Below are 27,405 nucleotides of genomic sequence, written 5' to 3'. Positions count from 1 at the left end.
TTTATGTAACCTTTATGCTCCTAGTAATGTACCATCTGCCCTGTGTTTTATAAGATCTGTTATGAAAATATAAATTTATTTTTATTTCTCTAGTTTGGGGGCAAGGAAATTCTAGATACTGGCATTTCCAGGGTGCAAAAGCAGAAATGTCTTCCAAGGGTAAGTTTTTCATGCTTTTGTTGTAAAAATGAAGGTCATTGGATCACGGTCTCAGTCTAAGGGGTGCTTTACACGTTGCGACATCGCTAGAAATTGCTAGCGATGTCCAGCGCGATAGCACCCGCCCCCATCGCACATGCGATATGCGGTGATCGCTGCCGTAGCGAACATTATCGCTACGGCAGCTTCACACGCACATAACTGCTCGTCGACGTCGCTGTGACTGCCAAACAATCCCTCCTTCAAGGGGGAGGTGCGTTCGGCGTCACAGCGATGTCACCGCAACGTCCCTAATCTGCCGGCCAATAGAAGTGGAGGGGCGGAGATGAGCGGGACATAACATCCCACCCACCTTCTTCCTTCCGCATTGCCGTCGGGACGCAGGTAAGGAGATGTTTGTCGCTCCTGCGGGTTTACACACAGCGATGTGTGGAGCTGCAGGAACGACAAACATCGTACCTGCGGTGGACCCGACATTATGGAAATGAACGACGTTACACAGATCAGCGATATTGTACGCTTCTGTGCTCGTTCATCGTCGCACCAAGGATTTGCACGTTGCGATGTCGCTACCGGCGCCGGATGTGCGTCACTAACGACGTGACCCTGACGATATATTGGTAGCAATGTCGCAACATGTAAAGCCCCCCTAAGGTTCCTCCAAGAATAAACAACTGACTGATTTCCTTACATGCTCCTGATTTTGTTTAGTATATAAAAAAAAAAAAGCCAATGGGGGGATTTATGCTTACGATATGGCAGTTTTCTGGTGTGAAACTACAAAATTATATATATATTTATTTATCTTTTATTTTTTTCCGGCCTGCATGGCATGTGTCTCAAAAGCGGGTAGATCGATGATCTAAATATGTTCCCCCAAATATCTTCAGAAATCAGTTGGTATAGACGGTGTATCATTAAAATATTTTCATAAGATGTCCAAAAAAAAAGATGTAATCATTTTAAGAAAGAAAGAAAAAAGTAAGCTACAAGTCTGCAGTCACTTTGTGAATCCTCGCATCCCGTGCACTGTAAGGATTCTCCGTTGCCTCGAACGGGTGGTTATCTGACCGCAAATATGCGATTTGCATACTTCCAGACACACTCACATTAGACTGTATCTGACGTTGCTCAATACCCGTTCATTGAGCGATGCCAGATAGTCTAGTTGGCATGTGATCGCATATTTGCAAATGACATACTTGCGATCACACACTGGAGCATGCTTACAGTGTGGTGTGCACCCGATGTTAAGATTAACTTTGTTCAGTCACATACAGCAGCTTCAAATCAGACAACCCCTTTTAAAGCCACCTTCCAATAATAGTTGGTTGTACAACCTTTGGCAACAATGACAGTCTGAGTGGTTCGGCAGCGATCCTTTCCACATCCAAGCATTATTACTAAACACTTTGGCTCTGGTTCATCATTTGCAGGTTATTTTAGGTATTTTTTTTTCCTTTTTGTCTTGTGCTATTAGTTACCTCTTTCTTCGTCGCTCCATTGGGAGACCCAGACGATTGGGTGTATAGCACTGCCTCCGGAGGCCACACAAAGCATTACACTAAAAAGTGTAAGGCCCCTCCCCTTCTGGCTATACACCCCCAGTGGGATCACTGGCTCACCAGTTTTCAAGCTTTGTGCGAAGGAGGTCAGACATCCACGCATAGCTCCACTGTTTAGTCAGCAGTAGCTGCTGACTATATCGGATGGAAGAAAAGAGGGCCCATATGGGGCCCCCAGCATGCTCCCTTCTCACCCCACTGGTGGTTTGTAAGGTTGAGGTACCTATTGCTGGTACGGCGGCTGGAGCCCACATGCTGTTTTCCTTCCCCATCCCCCTGAGGGGCTCTGAGGAAGTGGGATCTTACCGGCCCCAAAGCCCTGAGGCCGGGCTCCATCCACAGACCCATTGAACCTGCTGGATGTGGAGCGGGAGTGCCGTTCAGGGACATGGCCCTGCACCATTCAGGTACTCTGTGTCCCCGTACACACAGGCACAGCACACTCCAGACTTGCTGGGTGTGCTAGTGCGCCGGGGACAGTAAAGGGTTACAGTCACTGCAGCCTAGCTGAGTGACTTTATTTATTGGGAACTACCGCGCCGGACGCTCCGGGAGCGGCGGCGCGGCTGGGACTTGTAGTGCGCCGGGGACTTAGCGCCGACCGCGCTTTTACGGCGGCGGCGCTCATAAATCCAGTCCCCGGCTTTTGCGGCCTAGCTCAGCTTCGTTCCCGCCCCCACCCTGTCAATCAGGGTAGGGGAGAGACGCTGTACACTCAGCAACGCCGAGGGCTGGAGCCTTATTTACATGCTCCAGCCCTCTCACTAGACACTGTGGGACGCCGGTTTCCCGCTCTGACTTGGGGCACGCCCACGGCCCGCCCCTACTCACACGAGCTGGAGAAGGACGCCGGCAGCCATTCCTGCAGCCCGAGCTGAGAGAACGGACTCTGGGCAACCAACAGGAATAGGGCGACCACACACCCGCTTATAGGCGGGCGGTAAGCGGCACCTGGGGTGCTGACACTAAATACCGCAGTTTGTCTATTTGTATTTAAGTACACTGCATAGGTCGCTATTTCGGGCTATATGCCCTCTTAGATGGCGACACATCAGCAGCAGAAAAGCATGGGTGCTACGGCACAGGCTTTCTATGCTGCTTGTATTGCACGTACTGAAGTGTTCAGGTGTATTTATGCTTGTATGCTATACACTGCACTGTACGGTCACTAGTCTTGGCTATATTTGCCATAGAATGGCTAGACTACAGCAGCAGAAAAGCAAGGGTGCTGAGGCACAGGTTTTTTTCTATGCTGCTTGTATTGCAGGTGTTGCAGTGTTCATTTGTACTTATGCTTGTATGCTATACATTGCACTGTATGGTCGATATTCTGGGCTTTATTCCCCTAGATGGCTAGTCTACAGCAGCAGAAAAGCAGGGGTGCCAAGGCACAGGCTTTCTATGCTGCTTGTATTGCATGTGCTGCAGTGTCATTTGTACTTTATGCTTGTATGATATACATTGCACTGTACGGTCGCCATTCTTGGCTCTATAAGTCGGCAGCAGCATATAAGCAACACAGGCTTTCGATGCTGTTTTTGCTGCATGTGATACTGTTCCACGGCACTGCTCCCCATTGGGTGCAATGCTCCCCTGTAGCACTTGGTCAGCCGGGGTCTCTACTTGACGTGGCCAAAAGAACCACCTCTCAACCCTGTCCAAGGACAGGGACGGAGTTGCAATGGGATAGAGACTTGCAGTCCGGACAGGCCATGGGCAATCTGGATCATTGCTCCCTGGCCACCCTCACTTGGATTAAAAATCGGTGCTCCGGGGGGGTCCCAGGAGGCTCTCTGTATGATGAGGTAGACGTAGCTCATCAGGACTTTGATCCTGACACCGCTCTCACTCCGGATACACCGGATGGTGACGCCATAAGGAATGATCCTATAGCGTCCATCAATGGAATGTTGGATCTTTTCTCCCTCAGCTCCCCCAGCGGAGGAGTCAGCTTCACAGCAGGAGAAGTCCCATTTCAAGCTCAAACGTATATTGAGTATTGTTCTGGCCACGCTGACTGCAGAGAAGCAGTCCAGGAACACCACGCTTCCCAGATAAGCGTTTTCTCCAAACGTATTAAGGATACACGTTATCACTTTCCCCCTGACGTGGTCAGGCGTTGGACCCAGGGTCCAAAGGTGGATTCTCCAATCTCCAGGCTTGCGGCTAGAGCCATAGTTGCAGTGGAGATGGGACTTCACTTACAGATGCCATTGACAGACAGATGGACTCTGGTTGAAATCTGTCTGTGAGGCTATCGGCGTGTCGGTTGCTCCGGCATTCACAGCCGTATGGGCACCCTAAGCTTTTCAGCTGTTCTTGCGCAGCTGGTCTTGAGCACAAGTACATCTGTGCCGCAGGGGCGTCCGTAACCTCGCAATGTCTGCATTGCGACTTACCCTATTAATGCTGTCCTGGAAGGACAGCCGAGGTTTCGGTCCTTCCCAGGCTCGGGCAGGTCCCAATTGTCCTCGTCCAAAAGGGCTGAAAAGCCTCAGAGGGGCTCAGCTGCCGGCCGGGCTCGATTACGCCCAAGGAAGGCAGCCGGAGGAACCGCTACCAAGGCGGTCTCCTCATGACTCTCAGCTCTCTCATCTTTCCGCATCCGCGGTTGATGGCAGACTCGCTCGCCTTTGGCGACATTTAGCTGCCACAGGTCACAGACCGGTGGGTGAGGGACAGTGTGCCCACGTGCACAGGACAGAGTTCTGTTCTCGTCCTCCGACTCGATTCTTCAGAACGTCCCCACCTCCCCACCGAGCAGATGCTCTTCTGCAGGCAGAAGGAGTGGTAATCCCGGTTCCTCTTCAGGAACAAGACACGGTTTTCCTCCAATCTGGTTGTGGTGCCAAACAAGGATGGCTCTTTCCGTTCCGTTCTGGACCTAAAACTGCTCAACAAGCACGTGGAGGCCAGGCGGTTCCGGATGATACCCTCCGCTCCGTCATTGCCTCAATGTCTCAAGGAAATTTCCTAGCATCAATAGACATCTAAGATGCTTATCTCCACGTGCCGATTGCTACAGAGCACCAATGTTTTTCTACATTTCGTGATAGGAAACGACCAGCTTCAGTTCGTAGCTCTGCCATTCGGGCTGGCGACAGCCCCACGGGTGTTCGCCAAGGTCATGACGGCAGTGGTAGCAGTCTTGCACTCACAGGGACACTCTGTGATCCCTTACTTGGACGATATACTTGTCAAGGCACCCTCTCAAGAGGCATGCCAACTCAGCCTGAATGTTGCGCTGGAGACTCTCCAGACGTTCGGGTGGATCATCAACTTCTCAAAGTCAAACCTGTCACGACCCAATCACTAACGTATCTTGGCATGGAGTTTCATACCCTCTCAGCGGTAGTGAAGCTTCCGCTGGACAAGCAGCGGTCACTACAGACTGGGGTGCAGACTCTCCTTCAAGGTCAGTCGCACTTCTTAAGACGCCTCATGCACTTCCTCGGGAAGATAGTGGCGGCAATGGAGGCGGTTCCGTTTGCGCAGTTTCATCTGCGTTCACTTCAATGGGACATTCTCCGCCAATGAGACGGGAAGTCAACATCCCTGTACAGGAAAGTATCCCTTTCACAGACGGCAAGGACTCTCTGCAATGGTGGCTTCTTCCCACCTCATTATCACAGGGAAGATCCTTCCTACCACCGTCTTGGGCGGTGGTCACGACAGACGCGAGTCTGTCAGGGTGGGGAGCGTTTTTCTCCACCACAGGGCTCAGGGTCCGTGGACTCAGCAGGAGTCCACCCTTCAGATCAATGTTCTGGTAATCAGAGCAGTGTATCTTGCCCTACTAGCCTTCCAGCAGTGGCTGGAAAGAAAGCAGATCCGAATTCAATCGGACAACTCCACAGCGGTGGCATACATCAATCACCAAGGGGGGACACGCAGTCGGCAAGCCTTCCAGGAAGTCCGGCGGATTCTGATGTGGGTGGATGCCACGGCCTCCACCATATCCGCAGTTCACATCCCCGGCGTAGAAAACTGGGAGGCAGACTTCCTCAGTCGCCAGGGCATGGACGCAGGGGAATGGTCCCTTCACCCGGACGTGTTTCAGGAAATCTGTCGCCGCTGGGGAAGGCCGGACGTCGACCTAATGGCGTCCCGGCACAACAACAAGGTCCCAACCTTCATGGCACGGTCTCGCGATCAAAGAGCGCTGGCGGCAGACGCCCTAGCGCAAGATTGGTCGCAGTTCCGGCTCCCTTATGTGTTTCCACCTCTGGCACCCTTGCCCGGAGTGCTACGCAAGATCAGATCCGATTGCAGCCGCGTCATACTCGTCGCCCCAGACTGGCCGAGGAGGGCGTGGTATCCGGATCTGTGGCAGCTCACGGTCGGCCAACCGTGGGCACTACCAGACCGACCAGACTTACTGTCCCAAGGGCCGTTTTTCCATCGGAATTCTGCGGCCCTGAACCTGACTGTGTGGCCATTGAGTCCTGGATCCTAGCGTCTTCAGGATTATTCCACGGGGTCGTTGCCACCATGAGACAGGCTAGGAAGCCCACGTCCGCTAAGAACCACAGAACGTGGAGGATATTCTTATCCTGGTGCTCTGCTCAGGGAGTGTCTCCCTGGCCATTTGCATTGCCTACCTTTCTTTCTTTCCTGCTATCTGGGTTAGTAAAAGGTTTGGCGCTCGGCTCCCTTAAAGGTCAGGTATCGGCGCTATCCGTCTTTTTTCAGAGGCGTTTGGCACGCCTTCCTATGGTGCGCACGTTCCTACAGGGGGTTTGCCATATCGTTCCCCCGTGCAAGCGGCCGTTAGATCCATGGGATCTGAACAGGGTACTAGTTGCCCTCCAGAAGCCGTCCTTCGAGCCTCTGAGGGAGGTTTCACTTTCTAGACTATCCCAGAACGTGGCTTTTCTGGTAGCGATCACATCTCTTCGGAGAGTGTCTGAGCTAGCAGCGCTGTCATCCAAGACTCCCTTCCTGGTCTTCCACCAGGACAAGGTAGTGCTGCGCCCCATTCAGGAGTTTCTCCCGAAGGTGGTATCCTCTTTTCATCTTAATCAGGATATCTCCTTGCCTTCGTTTTGTCCTCATGCAGTTCATCGGTATGAGAAGGATTTACATTGTTAGATCTGGTGAGAGCACTCAGAATCTACATTTCCCGCACGGCACCCTTGCGCCGTTCGGATGCACTCTTTGTCCTTGTCGCTGGTCAGCGCAAAGGGTCGCAGGCTTCTAAGGCCACCCTGGCTCGATGGATCAAAGAACCAATTCTTGAAGCCTACCGTTCTGCTGGGCTTCCGGTTCCTTCAGGGCTGAAGGCCCATTCTACCAGAGCCGTGGGTGCATCCTGGGCATTACGACACCAGGCTACGGCTCAACAGGTGTGCCAGGCAGCTACCTGGTCGAGTCTGCACACTTTCACCAAACATTATCAGGTGCATACCTATGCTTCGGCGGACGCCAGCCTAGGTAGAAGAGTCCTGCAGGCGGCAGTTGCCTCCTCGTAGGGGAGGGCTGTCTTGCAGCTCTAACATGAGGTATTTCTTTACCCACCCAGGGACAGCTTTTGGACGTCCCAATCGTCTGGGTCTCCCAATGGAGCGACGAAGAAGAAGGGAATTTTGTTACTTACCGTAAATTCCTTTTCTTCTAGCTCCTATTGGGAGACCCAGCACCCGCCCTGTTGTCCTTCGGGATTTTTGGGTTGTTTCGGGTACACATGTTGCTCATGTTGAACGGTTTTTCAGTTCTCCGATGTTACTCGGAGTGAATTTGTTTAAACCAGTTATTGGCTTTCCTCCTTCTTGCTTTTGCACTAAAACTGGTGAGCCAGTGATCCCACTGGGGGTGTATAGCCAGAAGGGGAGGGGCCTTACACTTTTTAGTGTAATGCTTTGTGTGGCCTCCGGAGGCAGTGCTATACACCCAATCGTCTGGGTCTCCCAATAGGAGCTAGAAGAAAAGGAATTTACGGTAAGTAACAAAATTCCCTTCTTTTATGCTAAATTCATCAAAATGGCGCATGTAATTAATGAATTTGGCGCAAAGTCAAAAATGTGCTTTTTTTCCTGCCTTGGACTGTTTGCGTTTTTTGGGGTTTTTTTAAACAAATTTGTAGAAATTGCATGTACTCACAAATACACTGGAGTGAAGTCAGCCCAAATTTAACCTGTTTTTTTTTTTTAAAAAAAAAAAACAAAACAAAAACCCACAATTGATGAATCAGGAGAAAACGTCTAAAATCGCTAAACTCTGTCCAGAATTTCAAAAACGGGGGAAAAAAAACAACAAGTTAGCATATGTGAAAATGACTTAAAAAAGGCACAAATCGAATAAAGGAATTGTGTGCAAAACAGAAATGGGTGCAAAGTCGATGATGAATCGGGGCCTTGGGCCCACAATACATAAAGACTTGATAAAGGGTGTGCTGGAGTAAGATTCATTAAGACGTGTACGCATGGTTTAGCTGGCCAGGGACTGGAGTACATTCCTGTTGTAACATTCACCTCTGATGTGAAAATTATAACAAATTTGAGGTTTACACCAGAAATTTGTCAAAAACTAAAGAATCCGGTCCTTATTTCAGATATTTGACGTTTACTTCATGATCAGGCGAGCCAATAATGTAGATGACAACCATGTTACATATTCATATTAATGAGATATGGAAGACATCCCATATTATCTTCTGCTTATTGGCTCACTGGTGGCATCAGGCCTCATTAGAGAACTGTGAACGTTTATTCTACCAGCTTCACCTACCTTATGCTTCACAGGACGTATTGCTCGACATCAAAGAGACAGAAGTTGCAGTGAAGGACAAGGAATCCTCTGAGGTAGGTGACTGGATTAAAAATGGTCACCTTTCCCATACTAGCTTTTTGCTTGTTTTTGGATGGCAGATGTTGCTTAGTCCTGTCTCACCCTGTGTATTGCTGCAGGTCCTGTTTCGCTACTTGTATCCGGAGATTTCCAGTGTAGGACGAAGGTTGGATAACCGGAGGGTGTTTGCATTATGTGCAGTGTGAGTATGACTGGAGTCTAGATGCCAATACTGGCCAGGTATTCAGGGGGCATTAGCTCAAGTACAATGAATAAGATATGCTGTATATAAGAGCCCAGGCCGCTCTGTATAACATAAAAAACACCTTTAAAATACTCACCTAAGGGTGCCATCCAATCCGTTGGCTGTTGCCGATCTCGGTCCGGTTCCTCCTCCATCTTGTGCGATTGCCGTCCTCCTACCCAGCCACGTGTGCGTGATGCGTACTGTGTCATTCACACAGAGGCCGTCATTGCACTCCTGCGCATGCGCACTTTGATCTGCTCTCAGATTAGATGACTGTCACCCAACGGCCATCTCAGTCCAATCTCCTATATACAGTGCTCTAAGGTTCTCCATGAGAGAGCCGCTGACAAACTGCTCTGTTGGCGGCTTAGTTCCAAGATAACATCCTGCATGTCCTATTCTACTCTGACAATTACTATCAACATCTTCCCTGGCGATTAGTCATGCAGGATCTCCATACTCATTACTGTAGTATACGCCAAACTTGTCGATATCAGTGGGTTCCATTGACATTATTCTAATGTTTAAAAAAGATCAGCTCCAAACAATAAAACTGAAGTCCTTTTTTATGAAAATTTAAAATCCAAATCCGCACAAGCCAAAAAATATTTAAGCCCAAGATGATATGAATGCTGAAGTCCATGATGAGCAACAAGCTACGCGTTTCACACAGCTTTTGATCTGACAAAGGACGCAAGATCGTCTGAAATGCGTAACTTGTTGCTACTCATGGTCTTCGGCATTCATATCATCATGGACGTTAATGAATATTTAAAATCTAAGTCCACACAAAACAAAAAATAGTGGAAAAATATTAAAATCCTCAGTTTTATCGTTGGGAGCTGGATCTTCTTTTCTTTTTCGCTCCTAATTGGGAGACCCAGACAGTGGGTGTATAGCTACTGCCCTCTGGAGGCCGCACAAAGAACTACACCTAAAAGTGTAAGGCCCCTCCCCTTCTGGCTATACACCCTCCCGTAGGAGTACAGATTCCTCAGTTTTAGCTTTGTGCGCAAGGAGGTCAGACACGCACGCATAGCTCCATTGTTTTTAGTCAGCAGCAGCTGCTGACTATGTCGGATGGAAGAAAAGAGGGCCCATACAGGGCTCCCAGCATGCTCCCTTCTCACCCCACTGTATGTCGGAGGTGTTTGTAAGGTTGAGGTACCCATTGCGGGTACGGCGGCAGGAGCCCACATGCTGATTCCTTCCCCATCCCTTTTTACAGGGCTCTGGGTGAAGTGGGATTTACTGGTCTCCAGGCACTGAGACCGTGCTCCATCTACAGCCCCTGGAGAAGATGCTGGATGGAGCGGAGTACATCAGGGACATGGCCCTGCTTCCTCAAGGTACTCTGTGTCCCCGTGCATTTGGCGCTCACACCGCAGCATGCTGGGTGTTGTAGTGCGCCGGGGGACATCAGCGCTACGGCGCTTGTGCCATGGCCTCATTCAGCTTCGCTGAAGCAGGCACACTTCTAGGAATCGGTCGCGCCGGCCGCTGGGACTGCGGCGCGGCTGGCACTTGTGGTGCGCCGGGGACTTCAGCGCGACCCGCGCTTTTACGGCGGCCGCGCTGATAACTCGAGTCCCCGGCTTTTGCGGCCTGCTTCCGTTCGTTCCCGCCCCCGGACCTGCCAGTCAGGAGAGGGGCGGGACGCTGGCCACGTCTAGGAATCGGTCATGCCGGCCGCTGGGACTGCGGCGCGGCTGGCACTTGTGGTGCGCCGGGGACTTCAGCGCGGCCCGCGCTTTTACGGCGGCCGCGCTGATAACTCGAGTCCCCGGCTTTTGCGGCCTGCTTCCGTTCGTTCCCGCCCCCAGACCTGCCAGTCAGGAGAGGGGCGGGACGCTGGCCAGTGCATCAGCGCTGAGGGCTGGAGTCGTTTTTACATACTCCAGCCCTCACAATCGGCACAGAGGGGACACTGTTTCCCGCACTTTTGTTTGGGAACTCCCACGGACCGCCCCTCTCCACAGACGCCGGCAGCCATTCCTGCTGGCACGCTGAGCTGCAGAGGGGAGCCGGGGAGACCCAGACAAGGAATTCTGCAGCCTCTTACCCGCTATTCAGCGGGCGGTAAGCAGCCCTCAGGGCTCACCCCCTCTTGTGCCAGTAGTATTCTTAGTATTTTGTTTCTACAAATACTTTGTATTGCATAGCGCTGGTCGCCCTTTGGCTATAGACTCTCTCACATTGCAGAGAGCCAGCAGCATGTCGTCCGTAAAACGCAAGGGTGCCAAGGCACAGACATTATATGCTTCCTGCACCGCATGTGGGACTTTTCTACCGGCAGGCTCCACGGACCCCCATTGTGTGCAGTGCTCGGCCCCTGCGGCGCTTGCACAGTCGGGACCTCTGCTGGACGTGACCCAGGGTGTACCACCTGTGAATGCTGTCCAGGTGACAGGAACTGAGTTTGCAGCTTTTGCTGACAGAATGTCTCTCACTATGTCACAAATTCTTGACACATTGCGAGCTAGGCCTGTACTTCAGGCCACGGACACTGTGCAATCATTGCCCCCTGGTCCCCCTCAGCTCCAAGCTCCGGGACGGGCATATACACCTCAGGGTGAAGACTCTGACTCGGACGATGGCCCCGGGCAGCCTAAGCGGGCTCGCTATGACGGGCCTTCACATTCATCTCAATGGTCAGGATCCCAGCGAGATGAATCTATGGGTGATGAGGCGGACGTAACTGATCAGGATTCTGATCCTGGGACCGCTCTCAATCTAGATACACCAGATGGTGACGCCATAGTTAATGATCTTATATTTAACATCAATAAGATGTTAAATATTTCCCCACCAGCTCCTCTTGTGGAGGAGTCAGCTTCGCAGCACGAGAGAATCCATTTCAGATACCCTAAGCGTACTTTAAGCACTTTTCTGGACCACGCTGACTTTAGAGACGCAATCCAGAAACCCCACGCTTATCCTGAAAGGCGTTTTCCTAAACGGCTTAAAGATACACGCTATCCTTTTCCCCCTGAGGTGGTCAAGGGTTGGACCCAGTGTCCAAAAGTGGATCCTCCAATTTCCAGGCTTGCAGCTAGATCCTTGGTTGCAGTTGAAGATGGAGCGGCACTTAAAGATGCCACTGACAGGCAGATGGAGCTCTGGCTGAAATCCATCTATGAAGCAATTGGAGCGTCATTAGCGCCTTCTTTTGCAGCCGTATGGGCACTCCAAGCTATCTCAGCCGGGCTTGCGCGAGTTGACTCCGTCACACGTGCATTTGCCCCGCAGGTAGCACCATTGACCTCGCAAATGGCGGCATTCGCGTCGTACGCGATTAATGCTGTTCTTGACGCTACAAGCCGCACGGCAGTGGCGTCAGCCAACTCCGTTGTTTTGCGTAGGGCCCTGTGGTTGAGACATTGGAAAGCAGATTCTCATTCCAAGAAGTGCTTAACCAATTTGCCTTTTTCTCGTGACCGATTGTTTGGAGAGCGTTTGGATGAAATCATCAAACACTCCAAGGGTAAGGACTCATCCTTACCGCAACACAGACAAAACAGACCCCAACAGAGGAAGGGTCAGTCTGGTTATCGGTCCTTTCGAGGACCGGGCAGGTCCCAATTCGCCTCGTCAAAAAAGACTCAAAAAGACCAGAGACGCTCAGATTCTTGGAGGTCTCAGTCACGCCCAAAAAGGACAGCCGGAGGAACCGTTGCCAAGACGGCGTCCTCCTGACTTGCGGTCTCCGATTCCACACCCGCGGTCGGTGGGAGGCTTTCCCACTTTGGCGACATCTGGCTGTCACACGTCAAAGACCGTTGGGTGAGGGATATTCTGTCTCACGGGTACAGGATAGAGTTCAGTTCTCGTCCGCCAACTCGTTTCTTCAGAACTTCTCCACCACCAGACCGAGCCGATGCTCTGTTGCAGGCGGTGGCCGCTCTAAAGGCGGAAGGAGTGGTGACCTCCGTCCCTCTTCAGGAACAAGGTCACGGTTTTTACTCCAATCTGTTTGTGGTCCCAAAAAAGGACGGATCGTATCGGCCCGTCCTGGATCTAAAGTTGCTCAACAGACACGTAAAAGTCAGGAGGTTCCGGATGGAATCCCTACGCTCCGTCATAGCCTCAATGTCTCAAGGAGATTTTCTAGCATCAATAGATATCAAAGATGCGTATCTCCACGTGCCGATCGCACCAGAGCATCAGCGTTTCCTACGCTTCGTCATACACGACGAACACCTGCAGTTCGTAGCGTTACCTTTCGGTCTGGCAACAGCCCCCCGGGTCTTCACCAAGGTCATGGCAGCAGTAGTAGCTGTTCTGCACTCGCAGGGTCACTCGGTCATCCCGTATCTAGACGACCTGCTTATAAAGGCACCCTCTCAAGAGGCATGCCAACACAGTCTGAAGGTGGCACTAGACACTCTCCAGAGTTTCGGGTGGATTATCAACTTTCCAAAGTCTCATCTAACCCCGACCCAATCTCTGACTTATCTTGGCATGGAGTTTCATACTCTCTCAGCGATAGTGAAGCTTCCACTGGACAAGCAGTGCTCGCTACGGACTGGAGTGCAATCTCTCCTTCAGAGCCAGTCGCACTCACTGAGGCGCCTCATGCATTTCCTAGGAAAGATGGTAGCAGCAATGGAGGCAGTCCCGTTCGCGCAGTTTCATCTGCGCCCTCTACAATGGGACATTCTACGCCAATGGGACGGGAAATCGACGTCCCTCGACAGGACTGTCTCCCTCTCTCAGACTGCCAAGGACTCTCTGCGTTGGTGGCTTCTCCCCACCTCATTGTCACAGGGAAAGTCGTTCCTTCCCCCGTCCTGGGCAGTGGTCACGACGGATGCGAGCCTATCAGGGTGGGGAGCGGTGTATCTCCACCACAGGGCTCAGGGGATGTGGACTCTGGAAGAGTCCACCCTGCAGATCAATGTTCTGGAAATCAGAGCAATCTATCTTGCCCTGCGAGCCTTCCAACAATGGCTGGAAGGCAAGCAGATTCGGATTCAGTCGGACAATTCCACGGCGGTGGCGTACATCAACCACCAAGGGGGAACACGCAGTCGCCAAGCTTTTCAAGAAGTCCAACGGATTTTGACGTGGGTGGAAAGCAGAGCGTCCACCATATCCGCAGTTCACATCCCAGGCGTGGAAAACTGGGAAGCAGACTTTCTCAGTCGCCAGGGCATGGACGCAGGAGAATGGTCCCTTCACCCGGACGTGTTTCAGCAGATCTGTTGCCGCTGGGGGACGCCGGACGTCGATCTGATGGCGTCACGGCACAACAACAAGGTCCCAGTTTTCATGGCACGGTCTCACGATCACCGAGCACTGGCGGCAGACGCCTTGGTTCAGGATTGGTCGCAATTCCGACTCCCCTATGTGTTCCCACCTCTAGCATTGTTACCCAGAGTTCTCCGGAAAATCAGGTCCGACTGCCATCGAGCCATACTCGTCGCTCCAGATTGGCCAAGAAGGTCGTGGTACCCGGATCTGTGGCATCTCACGGTAGGCCAACCGTGGACACTACCAGACCGTCCAGATTTGCTGTCTCAAGGGCCGTTTTTCCATCTGAATTCTGCGGCCCTGAACCTGACTGTGTGGCCATTGAGTCCTGGATCCTAGCGGCCTCAGGTTTATCTCATGAAGTTGTTGCCACAATGAGACAGGCTAGAAAACCATCCTCAGCTAAGATCTATCACAGAACGTGGAAGATATTCTTAGCGTGGTGCTTGGCTCAAGGGTTTTCTCCCTGGCCATTTGCATTGCCAATTTTTCTTTCCTTCCTGCAGTCTGGGTTGGAAAAAGGTTTGTCGCTTAGCTCTCTTAAGGGTCAAGTCTCCGCGCTATCCGTATTCTTTCAGAAGCGCTTGGCACGGCTTTCTAAAGTACGCACGTTTCTCCAAGGAGTTTGTCATATCGTTCCTCCTTACAGACGGCCATTGGAACCCTGGGATCTGAACAAGGTTCTCATTGCTCTCCAGAAGCCGCCTTTCGAGCCTTTGAAAGAGGTTCCCCTTTCTCGGCTTTCACAAAAGGTAGTTTTTCTTGTGGCGGTCACGTCTCTTCGAAGAGTGTCCGAGCTAGCGGCGTTATCTTGCAAATCTCCCTTCCTGGTGTTTCACCAAGACAAGGTAGTACTGCGTCCAATTCCAGAGTTTTCTCCCAAGGTGGTTTCTTCCTTTCATCTCAATCAGGATATCACTTTACCATCTTTGTGTCCGCATCCAGTTCACCAATTTGAAAAGGGTTTACATCTGTTGGACCTGGTGAGAGCACTCAGGATTTACATTTCTCGCACGGCGGCTCTACGCCGTTCTGATGCGCTCTTTGTCCTAGTCGCTGGTCAGCATAAGGGATCGCAAGCTTCCAAATCCACCCTGGCGCGGTGGATCAAGGAACCAATTCTTCACACATACCGTTCTGCTGGGCTTCCGATTCCATCTGGACTGAAGGCCCATTCTACCAGAGCCGTGGGTGCGTCCTGGGCATTGCGGCATCAGGCTACGGCTCAGCAAGTGTGCCAAGCGGCTACCTGGTCGAGTCTGCACACGTTTACCAAACACTATCAAGTGCATACCTACGCTTCGGCAGATGCCAGCCTAGGTAGACAGGTCCTTCAGGCGGCGGTGGCCCACCTGTAGGAAGAGGCTGTCTGACAGCCCGTTCATGTGGTATCTTTTTACCCACCCAGGGACTGCTTTTGGACGTCCCACTGTCTGGGTCTCCCAATTAGGAGCGAAAAAGAAGAAGGGAATTTTGTTTACTTACCGTAAATTCCTTTTCTTCTAGCTCCAATTGGGAGACCCAGCACCCGCCCTATTTGTTCTTAGGGTTTCGTTTTTCGGGTGCACATGTTGTTCATGTTGTTTCTTAAGTTCTCCGATCGTGTTATCGGATTGAATTTGTTTTTGAAACTGTTATTGGCTTTCCTCCTTCTTGCTTTGGTACTAAAACTGAGGAATCTGTACTCCTACGGGAGGGTGTATAGCCAGAAGGGGAGGGGCCTTACACTTTTAGGTGTAGTTCTTTGTGCGGCCTCCAGAGGGCAGTAGCTATACACCCACTGTCTGGGTCTCCCAATTGGAGCTAGAAGAAAAGGAATTTACGGTAAGTAAACAAAATTCCCTTCTTTTACTGTTTCTTTGTTGCTCCATTGGGAGACCCAGGCAATTGGGTGTATAGCTTCTGCCTCCGGAGGCCACACAAAGTATTACACTTTAAAAAGTGTAACCCCTCTCCTCTGCTATACACCCTCCCGTGCATCACGGGCTCATCAGTTTTTATGCTTTGTGTTGAAGGAGGCACACATGCACACAATGCTCCACATTTTAGTCAGCAGCAGCTGCTGATTATATCGGATGGAAGAAAAGAGGGCCCCTAACAGGGCCCCCGGCATGCTCCCTTCTCACCCCACTGAGTCGGCGGTGTTGTTAAGGTTGAGGTACCCATTGCGGGTACACAGGCAGGAGCCACATGCCGTTTTCCTTCCCCATCCCTTAGGGGCTCTGGGGAAGTGGGATCCTAACCGGTCATCCAGCCACTGGGACCGGGCTCCCTCCGCAGCCCCTGGGGGAATCTGCCGGACAGGAGACGGAGTATCGTCAGGGACATGGCCCTGCAGCTACAGGTACTCTGTGTCCCCGTTGGGACGGTGCATGAAGCACCTTGGCCTCAGACGCAGCTGCGACTGCGGTGTGGATTTTTTGTCTGGGACTACCGCGCCGACCGTGCCTGTTTGTCGGCCGCGGTTTTTTACTTTAGTCCCCGGCTTTTGCGGCCTAGTGGGTTAAACTCCCGCCCCTGAGCCTGCCAGTCAGGGAAAAAGGCGGGACGGTCGGTATGATGCCGACAGTGAGGGCTGGAGCACACTTCGCTGTCCTCCGCCCCCCTCACTGATCACTATGGGCCACCAGGTTCCCGCACTTTTGCGGTTCCGCCCACGGCTCTCTCCTCCCCTCGGAACGCCGGCAGCCGTTGTTATAATTCTGCCGGTGGAGGGTCTCAGAATCTGCGATGGTGGCAGCAACTGCTCTGGGAGAGGGGGATCCTAACCGGTCGCCATGCACTGGGACCGGGCTCCATCCGCAGCCCCTGGGGGATTCTGACAGACAGGAGACTGGACATCATCAAGGACAGAGTCCTGCATCATAAGGTACTCTGTGTCCCCTGAGGGACGGTGCATGCAGCATCTGTGTTACAAATGCCGCAGCGGTTGCTGAGTGGTTTGTGAAACTGGGACTACCGCGCCGACCGCGCCATGTTTGTCGGCCGCGTTTTTAAATTTATTCCCCGGCTCTTGCGGCCTAGTACCATATACCCGTTCTCGGGCCTGCCAGTCAGGGGTAACGACGGGACGGCCGACTGGACGTCGGCAGGGAGGGCTGGAGCATACGTTGGTATCCTCCTTCCCCCTCACTGAGCACTGTGGGGCACCAGTTTTCAGGTGCTGACCCCCCTTGGTGCCGCAGTGTGTATATATATATATATATATGTTTATTTATATGGTATATGATCTCACTGTTCGGCAGCATTATTTGCTTGTGGCTGTATACCCTCACTGATTACTCTGCGGACGACATGCTGTTGTCTGCTCTTAAAGAATAAGGGTGCCAAGGCACTGGCTTATTTTTACAACCTGTACCTCTTGTGCGGCTATATTACAGGCAGGGTCCACATACCCTCATTGTGTACAATGCTTGGCCCCGAGGGCACTCACTCAGCCGCAGCCTCCGGCACTGGTGGGACCCTCGGCCAGGTGGTACCGCCGGTTTCCACTGCACAGATGACAGGGACAGAGTTTGCATGTTGGAATCAGCAAATCTCTGAGTAGCTTTCACATTCCAGGACTCAGTCTATGGACAGAGGGTCTGCTAAGATACTGGAAGCCTTGCAGTCCAGACCGATAACACAGGGCCAGGGAGCTGTGAGTTCATCGCTCCCGGGTCCCTCTGGGTCGGTACAACAAGGGGCTCCTGGGGTAACACCCAGATCCCATGGTGAGAACTCCGTCACGGACCGCGGCCTCTGATAGGCTAAGCGGGCCCGCTGGGAACCTTACCCGACTTCATCAGGAGTGCGTGTTTCGATCACTCTAACTCCAGAGGGGCCGTCCAGAAGCACAGAACTTTCCGGACAAACGCTATTGACACGCGTTACCCTTTCCCCCCCTGACGTTGTTAAGGGTTGGGCTCAGTGTCACAGGGTGGATTCTCCAGTCGCTATGCTGGCGGCTAGATCCGTAGTATTAGTGGTAGATGCCATCTCTCACGAATGCCACTGACAGACAAATAAAGCTTATGATGAAATCCATCTATGAAGCCATAGTCGCATCTTTTGCTCCAGCCTTCGCAGCCGTGAGGGCACTCCAAGCTATCTCAGCTTCTCTGGCTGAGATTATTGCGGTTGCACATACCTCTGCCCCGCAGGTTGTGTCCTTCACTTCTCAGGCGTAGGTTTTTTCGTTCTACGCCATGAACGCCGTTCCTGGGCTCTGCGAGCCGTACAGCGGTAGCATCCACCAATTCGGTGGCAGTCTGCAGGGCCATGTGGCTACGTGAATGGAAGGCAGGCTCTGCTTCCAAGAAGTTCTTAACCGGTTTGCCATTTTCTGGCGACCGTTTGTTTGGCGAGCAATTGGATGAAGTTCCTAGACAGTCCAAGGGAAAGGTCTCGTCCTTGCCCCAGTCCACAGGTTTCGGTCATTTCGGTCCTCAGCAAAGTTCCGTTCCTCCACGTCCAACAGGTCAGAGGAGGGCTAGAGGAACTCTTCTGCATGGCGGTCTAAGTCACAAGGCGGCTTCCTCATGACTTCGGCCTCACCAAGACCGAGTCCTCGGTCGGTGGCAGGCTCTCCCGCTTGTGCGACGCCTGGTGGCCACATGTCCAAGACCGATGGGTGAGAGACATTCTGTCTCACTGTCACAGGATAGAGCTCTGCTCTCGTCCTCCGACTCGTTTCTTCAAAACATCTCCGCCCCCCGAGCGAGCCGATGCACTTTTTCAGGCGGTGAACACTCTGAAGCCTCGATGTCACAAGGAGACTTCCTAGCATCAATTGACATCAAGGATGCTTATCTCCATGTGCCGATCGCACCCGAGCTTCAACGCTTTCTGCGTTTCGCCATCGGGGACGAACACTTCAGTTCGTGGCACTGCCATTCGGCCTGGCGACAGCCCCACGGGTCTTCACCAAGGTCATGGCAGCAGTGGTGGCGGTCCTACACTCTCAGGGCCACTCGGTGATCACTTACCTAAACGATCTTCTAGTTAAGACACCCTCCTGGGTGGCATGTCAACACAACCTGACCATTGCTCTGGAGACTCTCCAGGGGTTCGGGTGGATCATCAAATTTCCAAGGTCAAAACTGACACCGACCCATTCACTGACTTGCCTTGGGATGGAGTTTCATACTCTCTCAGCGATAGTGAAGTTTCCGCTGCATAGTCAGCGTTCACTACAGACAGGGGTGCAATCTCTCCTTCGGGCCCAGTCACCCCTTGAGGCGCCTAATGCACTTTCTAAGGATGATGGTGGCAGCAACGGAGGCAGTTCCCTTGCGCAGTTTGTCTGCGTCCGATTCTATCGGACACCGCAAATGGGACAGGAGGTCGACGTCCCTAGACAAGAACGTCTCTCTTTCCCTTGCAGCAAAACCTCTCTTCAGTGGTGTCTTCTTTCCACTTCCTGGGCGAAGGAAAAATCCTTCCGGCCCCCAGCTGAGGCTGTGGTCACAACGGACGCGTGTCTGTCAGGGTGGGGAGCGGTCTTCCTCCACCACTCGGCTCAGGGAACCTGGACTCCGACAGAGTCCTCCCTTCAGATCAATGTTCTGGAGATAAGAGCAGTGGATCTAGCCCTAAAGGTGTTCCAGCGGTGGCTGGAGGGCAGGCAGATCCGAATTCAGTCGGACAACGCCACGGCGGTTGCGTACATCAACCACCAGGGCGGCACACGCGCAGTCGTCAAGCCTTCCGAGCAATTCGGCTGTGGGCGGAAGCCACAGCCTCCACCATCTCCGCAGTTCACATCCCGGGCGTAGAAAACTGGGAAGCAGATTTTCTCAGTCACCAGGGCATGGACGCAGGGGAATGGTCTCTTCACCCGGACGTGTTCTAGAGATCTGTTGCCGCTGGGGAACGCCGGACGGCGATCTAATGGCGTCTCGGCACAACAACAAAGTCCCGGCATTCATGGCTCGGTCCAAGGATCACAGAGCTCTGGCGGCAGACGCGCTAGTTCACGACTGGTCGCAGTTTCGACTGCCTTATGTTTTTCCTCCTCTGGCAATACTGCCCAGAGTGTTACGCAAGATCAGGTCAGACTGTCGCCGCGCCATTCTCGTCGCTCCAGACTGGCCGAGGTGATCGTGGTACCCGGATCTGTGGCACCTCACGGTGGGTCAACCGTGGGCACTCCCAGACCGACAAGACTTGCTGCCTCAAGGGCCATATTTCCTTCGGAATTCTGCGGCTCTAAACCTGACTGTGTGGCCATTGAGTCCTGGCTCCTAGCGTCATCAGGGATATATCCAGAGGTCATTGCCACCATGAGACAGGCCAGGAAACCAACGTCCGCCAAGATCTATCACAGGACTTGGAGGATCTTCTTATCCTGGTGCTCTGATCAGGGTTTTACTCCCTGGCCGTTTGCCTTGCCCACTTTTCTTTCTTTCCTTCAATCCGGAATGGACAAGCGCTTGTCTCTCGGCTCTCTCAAGGGACAAGTATCGGCGCTTTCCGGTCCCACCTTACAAGCGTCCATTAACACCCTCGGATCTTAACAGGGTGCTGACGACTCTTCAGAAGCCACTTTTCGAGCCGATGCGGGATCTCTCTATATCGCCTTTCGCAAAGGGTGGCCTTCCTGGTGGCAGTCACATCACTCAGAAGAGTGTCTCAGCTAGCAGCGCTGTCATGCAAAGCCCCCTTCCTGGTGTTTCACCAGGATAGGGTGGTTCTACGTCCGGTCCCGGACTTTCTCCCTAAGGTATCCCCGTTTCATCTCGATCAGGATATCGTCTTACCCTCTTTGGGTCCGCATCCAGTTCACCAATGTGAAAAGGATTTGCATTTATTAGATCTGGTGAGAGCACTCCGGCTCTACATTTCTCGCACGGCGCCCCTGCGCCGGTCTGATGCGCTCTTGTCCTTATCGCGGGCCAGAGTAAGGGATTTCAGGTTTCCAAGTCAACCTTGGCTCGGTGGATCAAGGAACCGATTCTTGAAGCCTACCGTTCTTTTAGGCTTCCGATTCCTGCAGGGCTGAAGGCCCATTCTACCAGAGCCGTCGGTGTCCTGGGCATTGCGACACCAGGCTACTTCTCGGCAGGTGTGTCAGGCGGCTACCTGGTCGAGTCTGCACACTCTCACGAAACACTATCGGGTGCATGCCGATGATTCGGCAGATGCCAGCCTAGGTAGGCGACTCCTTCAGGCGGCAGTTGCCCACCTGTAAGAGGAGGCTGTTTTTCGGCTCTTTTTATCGAGGTATTCTTTTACCCACCCAGGGATTGCTTTTGGACATCCCAATTGTCTGGGTCTCCCAATGGAGCGACAAAGAAGAAGGGAATTTTGTTTACTTACCGTAAATTCCTTTTCTTCTAGCTCCTATTGGGAGACCCAGCACCCGCCCCTGTTCCCTTCGGGCTGTTATTCTTTTGTGTACACATGTTGTTCATGTTGAATTGTTCTTTTGGTTCATGGTTTCAGTTCTCCGAACATCCTTCGGATTGAATTTACCTTAGACCAATTTATAAGTTTCCTCCTTCCTGCTTTGGCACCAAAACTGATGAGCCCGTGATGCACGGGAGGGTGTATAGCAGAGGGGAGGGGTTACACTTTTTAAAGTGTAATACTTTGTGTGGCCTCCGGAGGCAGAAGCTATACACCCAATTGTCTGGGTCTCCCAATAGGAGCTAGAATAAAAGGAATTTACGGTAAGTAAACAAAATTCCCTTCTTTACTTGCACTGCGGGTTAGAGCAGTTTTCCGTGCTCCACAAGTATTTTACCGCTATAGGTGAGCTGGCTTTTAGTTTTTGACTCATTTATTCTAATGTACAACAAAGCGTCCGAATCTGTATAATACCAACACATGGACCTTTGTGTGCCACATTACTGTTAAATATCTAGTCTATTGTAGAACCAGTGTTTCTAAAGGTAGGGGGGAAGCTCTGAAATATCATAGAAAAAATTATCTGTGAAATTCAGGGACTTTCCAGCAGATGCACGAGCTATGAAGGATGGTAACTTTTTATTGTTACATAGACAATGATTGGCACTGTGATCCTGTCACAGTCATATCCGTGTGCTATAAGTGTTTAGTGACAGGTTGTGGGACTGAGTGTCACCTGATTTCCTTTCCTTTGGCAGTTGTAGGGTTAATGTCAGTATTTCTTGCCAGCAAGCAGGCTAATTACAAGCTCAGGTGTTTAAAGTTTGGGACCACTCCCAGTCTCTTTATATACCCTCCGTTACCAGCAGAGGGTGCCGGTCATTCTCTTTGCCATTTAGATGCTGAGCCAAGAGGTGGAAGGAGCTGCGTAAACCCTCTGTAGAAGTTGCGGTGGTGGCTGCCGCAGTCTGTTGTTGTTGTGTTCCCATCTGTTGTGTTCCCCCGTCTGTCTTTTTTTTTTCTTCTTTTTTTTTTTTTTTTAGTGCAGTAATGGGGCTAGTGTCTTTCATCTGCCCACTCCCTAACCAGGGACTATTGTAGGGTCTTTTCAGGGCTTCAGGTTCTTGCTCAGTAACAGTTGAGGAACCTGTATAAGGACTGGCTATGAGGGCAGGGTACAGCGGCAGGTAAGTGGAGGAGGTGTACATCTTCCCTCTCACTTATCCTAGGGCCCTCCAATGTTAGTGCTCCCAGTGTACCCCTTGTTTGTCATGGTTGTTGTGTGTTTTGACTCACACCGGACTTTCCCCAAGTCTGCGCCATGACAGATCCTGAGGGGATGACATGCATATTTGCTGCATAACTGTGAGACGTGCCTATGAGCTGCAAATTAAGTTCTTGCAGATAGATGATGCTATCCATGCCATATTTCATCTCTAAAGAAAGATAAAATCTTAATAGGAAACAACCATGACATCTTCCGCCTGGGACCTCCAGGGGTGGAGAAATCCTGAAATTTGGGATCACGTAAAAATTTTAACTCCCCAGCCTGTTTTCATCTTCATGATCAGGCCATTTTTTTTTGGTTTTTATTGTTTTTTCAATTTTGACCAGTGGTACTTTGAGATAATTATTCTGGAACACTTCAGTGGATCTTGGTGATTCAGAGACTGTATTTTTATGACCTATTATACTTAATGTTAGTGGTAATTTTAGGATGATATTTTTATTTGTGAAAGTATGAGTAATTTAGCAAAACTTTTCACAATTTTTATGCCCTGAAATCGGAGAGTTAGGTCACATAAAATATTTAAGAAATTAAATTTCCCACATGTCTACTTTACTTTACATCAGCGCAATTTTTTATTTTTTTTTTTTTTGTTCGAGAGTTAGAAGGGTTCAAAGTGTATCAGCAATTTCTCATTTTTCCAACAAAATTTACAAAACCATTTTTTTTTAGGGCAACATCATGTGCAGTGCCTAGGAGACAGAAAATAACCAAAAGTGACACTATTCTTCAAAACTGCACCCCTCACACCACATCCAAGAAGTTGTTTTGTTTTTTAATCCCTTTCAGGTGTTTCACAGGAAGTAAAGTAATGTGGAAGGAAAAAAAAAATTTTTTACTTTCCCACAAAAATGTTACTTTAGCTCAAATTTTACATTTTTACGAGGGTAACAAGAGAAAATACACCATACAATTTACTGTGCTATTTCTCCTGAGTATACCAATACCCCATTTGTGGTGGAAACCTACTCTTTGGGTGCACGACAAGCAGTGTCGGACTGGCTACCGGAGGAATCGCCAGTAATGCCAGGCCTAGATTCGGGTATCTGCATTGCACTCCGGAGCTCTCACCTGAGCTCCAACGTGCATCCTAGACTGTACCGCGAGCACCGACAGACAGGCCGGGGTGATCTCCGGTGCTCTCTGGAGTTCAGGTTAGAGCACCGGAAATCACCCCGGCCTGTCTGCAGCTGTCATGAACTGAACTACAATCTCTGGGGAATCAATCACTCGGCGCTCGCGGATCAGTCTAGGCTGCATGTCGGAGCTCAGGTGAGCGCTCCGGAGTGCAATGCAGATACCAGAATCCAGGCCTGGCATTACTGGAGATTTCTACGGTAGCCAGTCCGACACTGACGACAAGGCTCGGAAGGGAAGGAGCACCATTTGAATTTTATATAGCAAAATTGTCTAATAGCAGCGGTTATGCCACATTTGGCAAGCCCCTGATGTGCATAAACAGTGGAAACCCTCCACAAGTGACCCCCCCCCATTTCAGAAACTAGACTCCCCCACCCTCTTCCCAGGTGCTTTACAGAATTTTATAACTTTGAGCTGTGAAAATAAAAAATCCATTTTTAGCACAAAAATGTTGCTTTAACCCTACATTTTTCATTTGATGTGCAATATCTCCCAAGTATGCCATTACCCCATATGTGGTCAAAAACTACTCAAAGTGAAGAAGAGAAGCAGCGCCATATTTGAGTTCATTTAGTTGGAATGGTTTGTGGGTGCTATGTCACATTTGCAAAGCCTCTTAGGTGCCAGAACAGCAGAAATCCCCCACAAGTGACCCCATTTTTCAAACTGCACCCCTCATTGAATTCATCCATGGGTGCAGTGAGCATATTGACACTACAGGTGTGTCACAAAATGTAATACTATGGGGCTGTGGAGAAAAAATAATTAAATTTTTACCACTATAAATGTTTTTTGCAGGCTATAGTTTTTTTTTTTTATTTTTCTGCTGACAGTCATGTGAGGGCTTCTTTTTTTGTGAGAGGAGTTGGAGTTTTTTTTTTTTTTTGGTACAATTTTTGGGGTATATAATAATTTTTTGAGGCACAATCAAGAAAAAAAGCAATTCAGGAATGTATTTTATTCTTTACGCCATTCACAGTGTTGTAAAAGTAATAAAACAGCCTTATTATTCAACTCAGTACAATTACAGCAATAGCATGGTTTTTTTTCTAATGTTTTGCCGCTTTTACACCATAAAAACAATTTTATAGAAATATAGAATACTTGATGCATTGCTGTAGTCAAAGAGCTCTAGCTTTTTATTTTTTATCAGACTGCGCTATATGGCACCATTTGGGTTTTTTATTTATTTTTTTTATTTTTTTGTCGTTTTTACTGGACAGGATGACCTTTTCAGTGATACCATTACATCTGACTTTATAATCATGTTTTATTACGTTTATCAGCTGTAGAGTAAAAAGACATTGTTTTTGCTATTTTTTTTTTTCTTTCTTTACGGTGTCCACTGAAAGGGTTTAACTAGTGTTACAGTTGTTTAGATCGGGTTGGTCCGAATGCAGCAACACCAAATATGTGTTTTGTGTTTCTTTTTTTTTTTTTTTCCTTGCATATACAGTACATACTTGTTGGTATACATTTTTTTTTTTTTTTCCTTGCATATACAGTACATACTTGTTGGTATACATTTTTTTTTTTTTTATCTTTTAAATATTTTTATAATCTTGCTTAACTTTTTTACTTCGTCTCTATATGGGACAGTAACTTTTATTGCCCTGATCGCTGATAGAATGTATTGGAATGCAGCAGTACTGTGTAATATATTATATCTGTCAGTGCAGGACTGACACAAGCCCCTGAAATCATGCTCCTGGCATAATCTAAGAGTCTTTCTGTAGCTTAGTGACTTGGAGGTTATTATAATGATCTCAGGTTACTATACTAAATGCTGCACTCAATATCGGCCATGGCATTTAGGGGCTTAAACAGTCAGGGATGGCGCGGGCACCATCCCTGGCTGTGAGAGCCTGGACTCAGGATGTCTTGTAAGCTGAGCGCCCGGTGGCAGTCGCACTGGCACAGCTCCTGTGCCCGCATGATCACCAGGACGTCCAAGGTTGGGAAGTTCACACCAAATTGGATGTACTGGTACATCCAAGATCGTGAAGGGGTAAGAAAAAACAACACAGCAACAATCAGTGACCATACACTACCTGTAACAGGCGTCCAATCTGCCTGTATAAATGATTAGTGGTGCAGCAAGTAGTTTTGTTTTTGTGCAGTTGGCAGTGACCATACTGAGTTGGAGGTGTATATACCACAAGCTGTAAGTTCCATAATAACTGGCCTAGTAGTGGAAACAGCCACAGCCTCGTCTATCACTTGTCAATTGGATAATTGTGCTGATGACTAGAGGCAGTGCTGGACGTGACAAACTTTAATTAGAGGCAGTGGGATATATGTGTGATCTCCAGGGCTAGTTCCAAGACAAATTGGTGGCAGCAGTGGGATATCTGTGTGTTTCTCGGCCTGTGTCTTGACATTATAGATCAAGAATTAGAAACCTCACTCAAGGCATATTTACAGTGGCTGATTATAATCAATTATAATTATCTGTAACCAATGTTTCCTATATTGCTCACTTCCCGTGTATCAGCCATGGGATGTGTGATAGTTTCATTGATGATCGTTGATGGGTGGGTAGCTGTTTGCGCTTACAGGGAGCCTTTTTAAAGGTCGTACATTATGCCAAACCTGACCAATGTCATGGATTTTAGTATTTCAACATGCTATCCTTTAGATTCCAGGGTAACCATGGTGTTGCGCAGGTACTTGTCCTCCCCAAAATCTAGTGCTGGAGCGCTAGAATATGCAGCAGTGATCACAGAAGTCAATATTTTTTTTACGTTATTGGCATATTAGTGGAAATTGCACTATATTTATCTTCAAAAACCAGTCCTGCTATACAACATTAATATTTCCCATATGACTTTACATCTACGTCATTATTTGGCTACTTAGAAGGGTTAAAAATTTAGCAGCAATTTCTCATTTTTTTTTCAAGAACTTTACAAAACTTGTTTCTTTAGTGACCTATTCATTCGGCATGTACATTGGAAATTCCCCAAAACTGATACTATTTTAAAAACTGCACCGCTCAAATACTTCAATACTGCTTTCAGGAATTTTTTGTTACCCTTTAGGTGTAACACAGGAATTAAAGGGGTGGTCTATTACACAGCATAGTGGCCACACATCGATGTGAAGCTCATAAGGAAAGCTTTTCTCAAATACCTTGTGTACTCAATAAGGCCTCTGAGCATCGCTATTGTGGTCTTCTCCTCCCCATCACATTGGATGGGAAGAAGGGCTACTTAGCTTTTAGAAGTTAACATTTTGTTTAAACTGGGCTCATTAGCTGAACCCCTTAGGTGCCAGATGGGTAGAAACTCCAAGTGAACCCATATTGGAAATATCACTACAGAAGGCATTCACCTGAGTGAGTTTTGAACCTACAGGTGCCTCACAGGATTTTAGAACAATGGGGTGTGGAAGTATCATTTTTAGTGGCAAAAATGTAATTGTGCAAAATTTCCCAGTTACAAGGGTTTAAGGTAACATCTATTTGTAACAGACAAGGTGGAAAGTTGGGAACGTATATGGCACTGAATTTTTTTTTTTTGTTGGTTGGTGGCAGGAGTGTAGGGGAGAGGGACGTGAGCTTTATTGCTTTTCCTGAGCCAGTGTTGTGGGCGCTTCCTACATTTCCAGTGACAGACCTGAGTGGGGTTGGTGTGGGA

At 49.8% G+C, this 27,405-nt stretch overlaps 1 protein-coding gene across 2 annotated transcripts in view; it reads left to right on the top strand.

The window, feature by feature from the left end:
* LOC142311310 (uncharacterized) overlaps window positions 1–27,405 on the top strand; it is a 97,260-nt gene that overhangs the window by 67,102 nt on the left and 2,753 nt on the right. For both annotated transcript variants that reach the window (XM_075349612.1, XM_075349611.1), the window contains exons 12-14: window positions 94–159; window positions 8,465–8,524; window positions 8,630–8,712. In XM_075349612.1, coding sequence (XP_075205727.1) covers window positions 94–159; window positions 8,465–8,524; window positions 8,630–8,712 — 209 coding nt within the window. The remainder of the gene's footprint in view (window positions 1–93; window positions 160–8,464; window positions 8,525–8,629; window positions 8,713–27,405) is intronic.

Source organism: Anomaloglossus baeobatrachus, chromosome 5, assembly GCF_048569485.1.
Source record: "Anomaloglossus baeobatrachus isolate aAnoBae1 chromosome 5, aAnoBae1.hap1, whole genome shotgun sequence".
In the NCBI taxonomy this organism is placed as follows: Eukaryota; Metazoa; Chordata; class Amphibia; order Anura; family Aromobatidae; genus Anomaloglossus; species Anomaloglossus baeobatrachus.
This window is presented reverse-complemented; position numbering and strand designations above follow the sequence as displayed.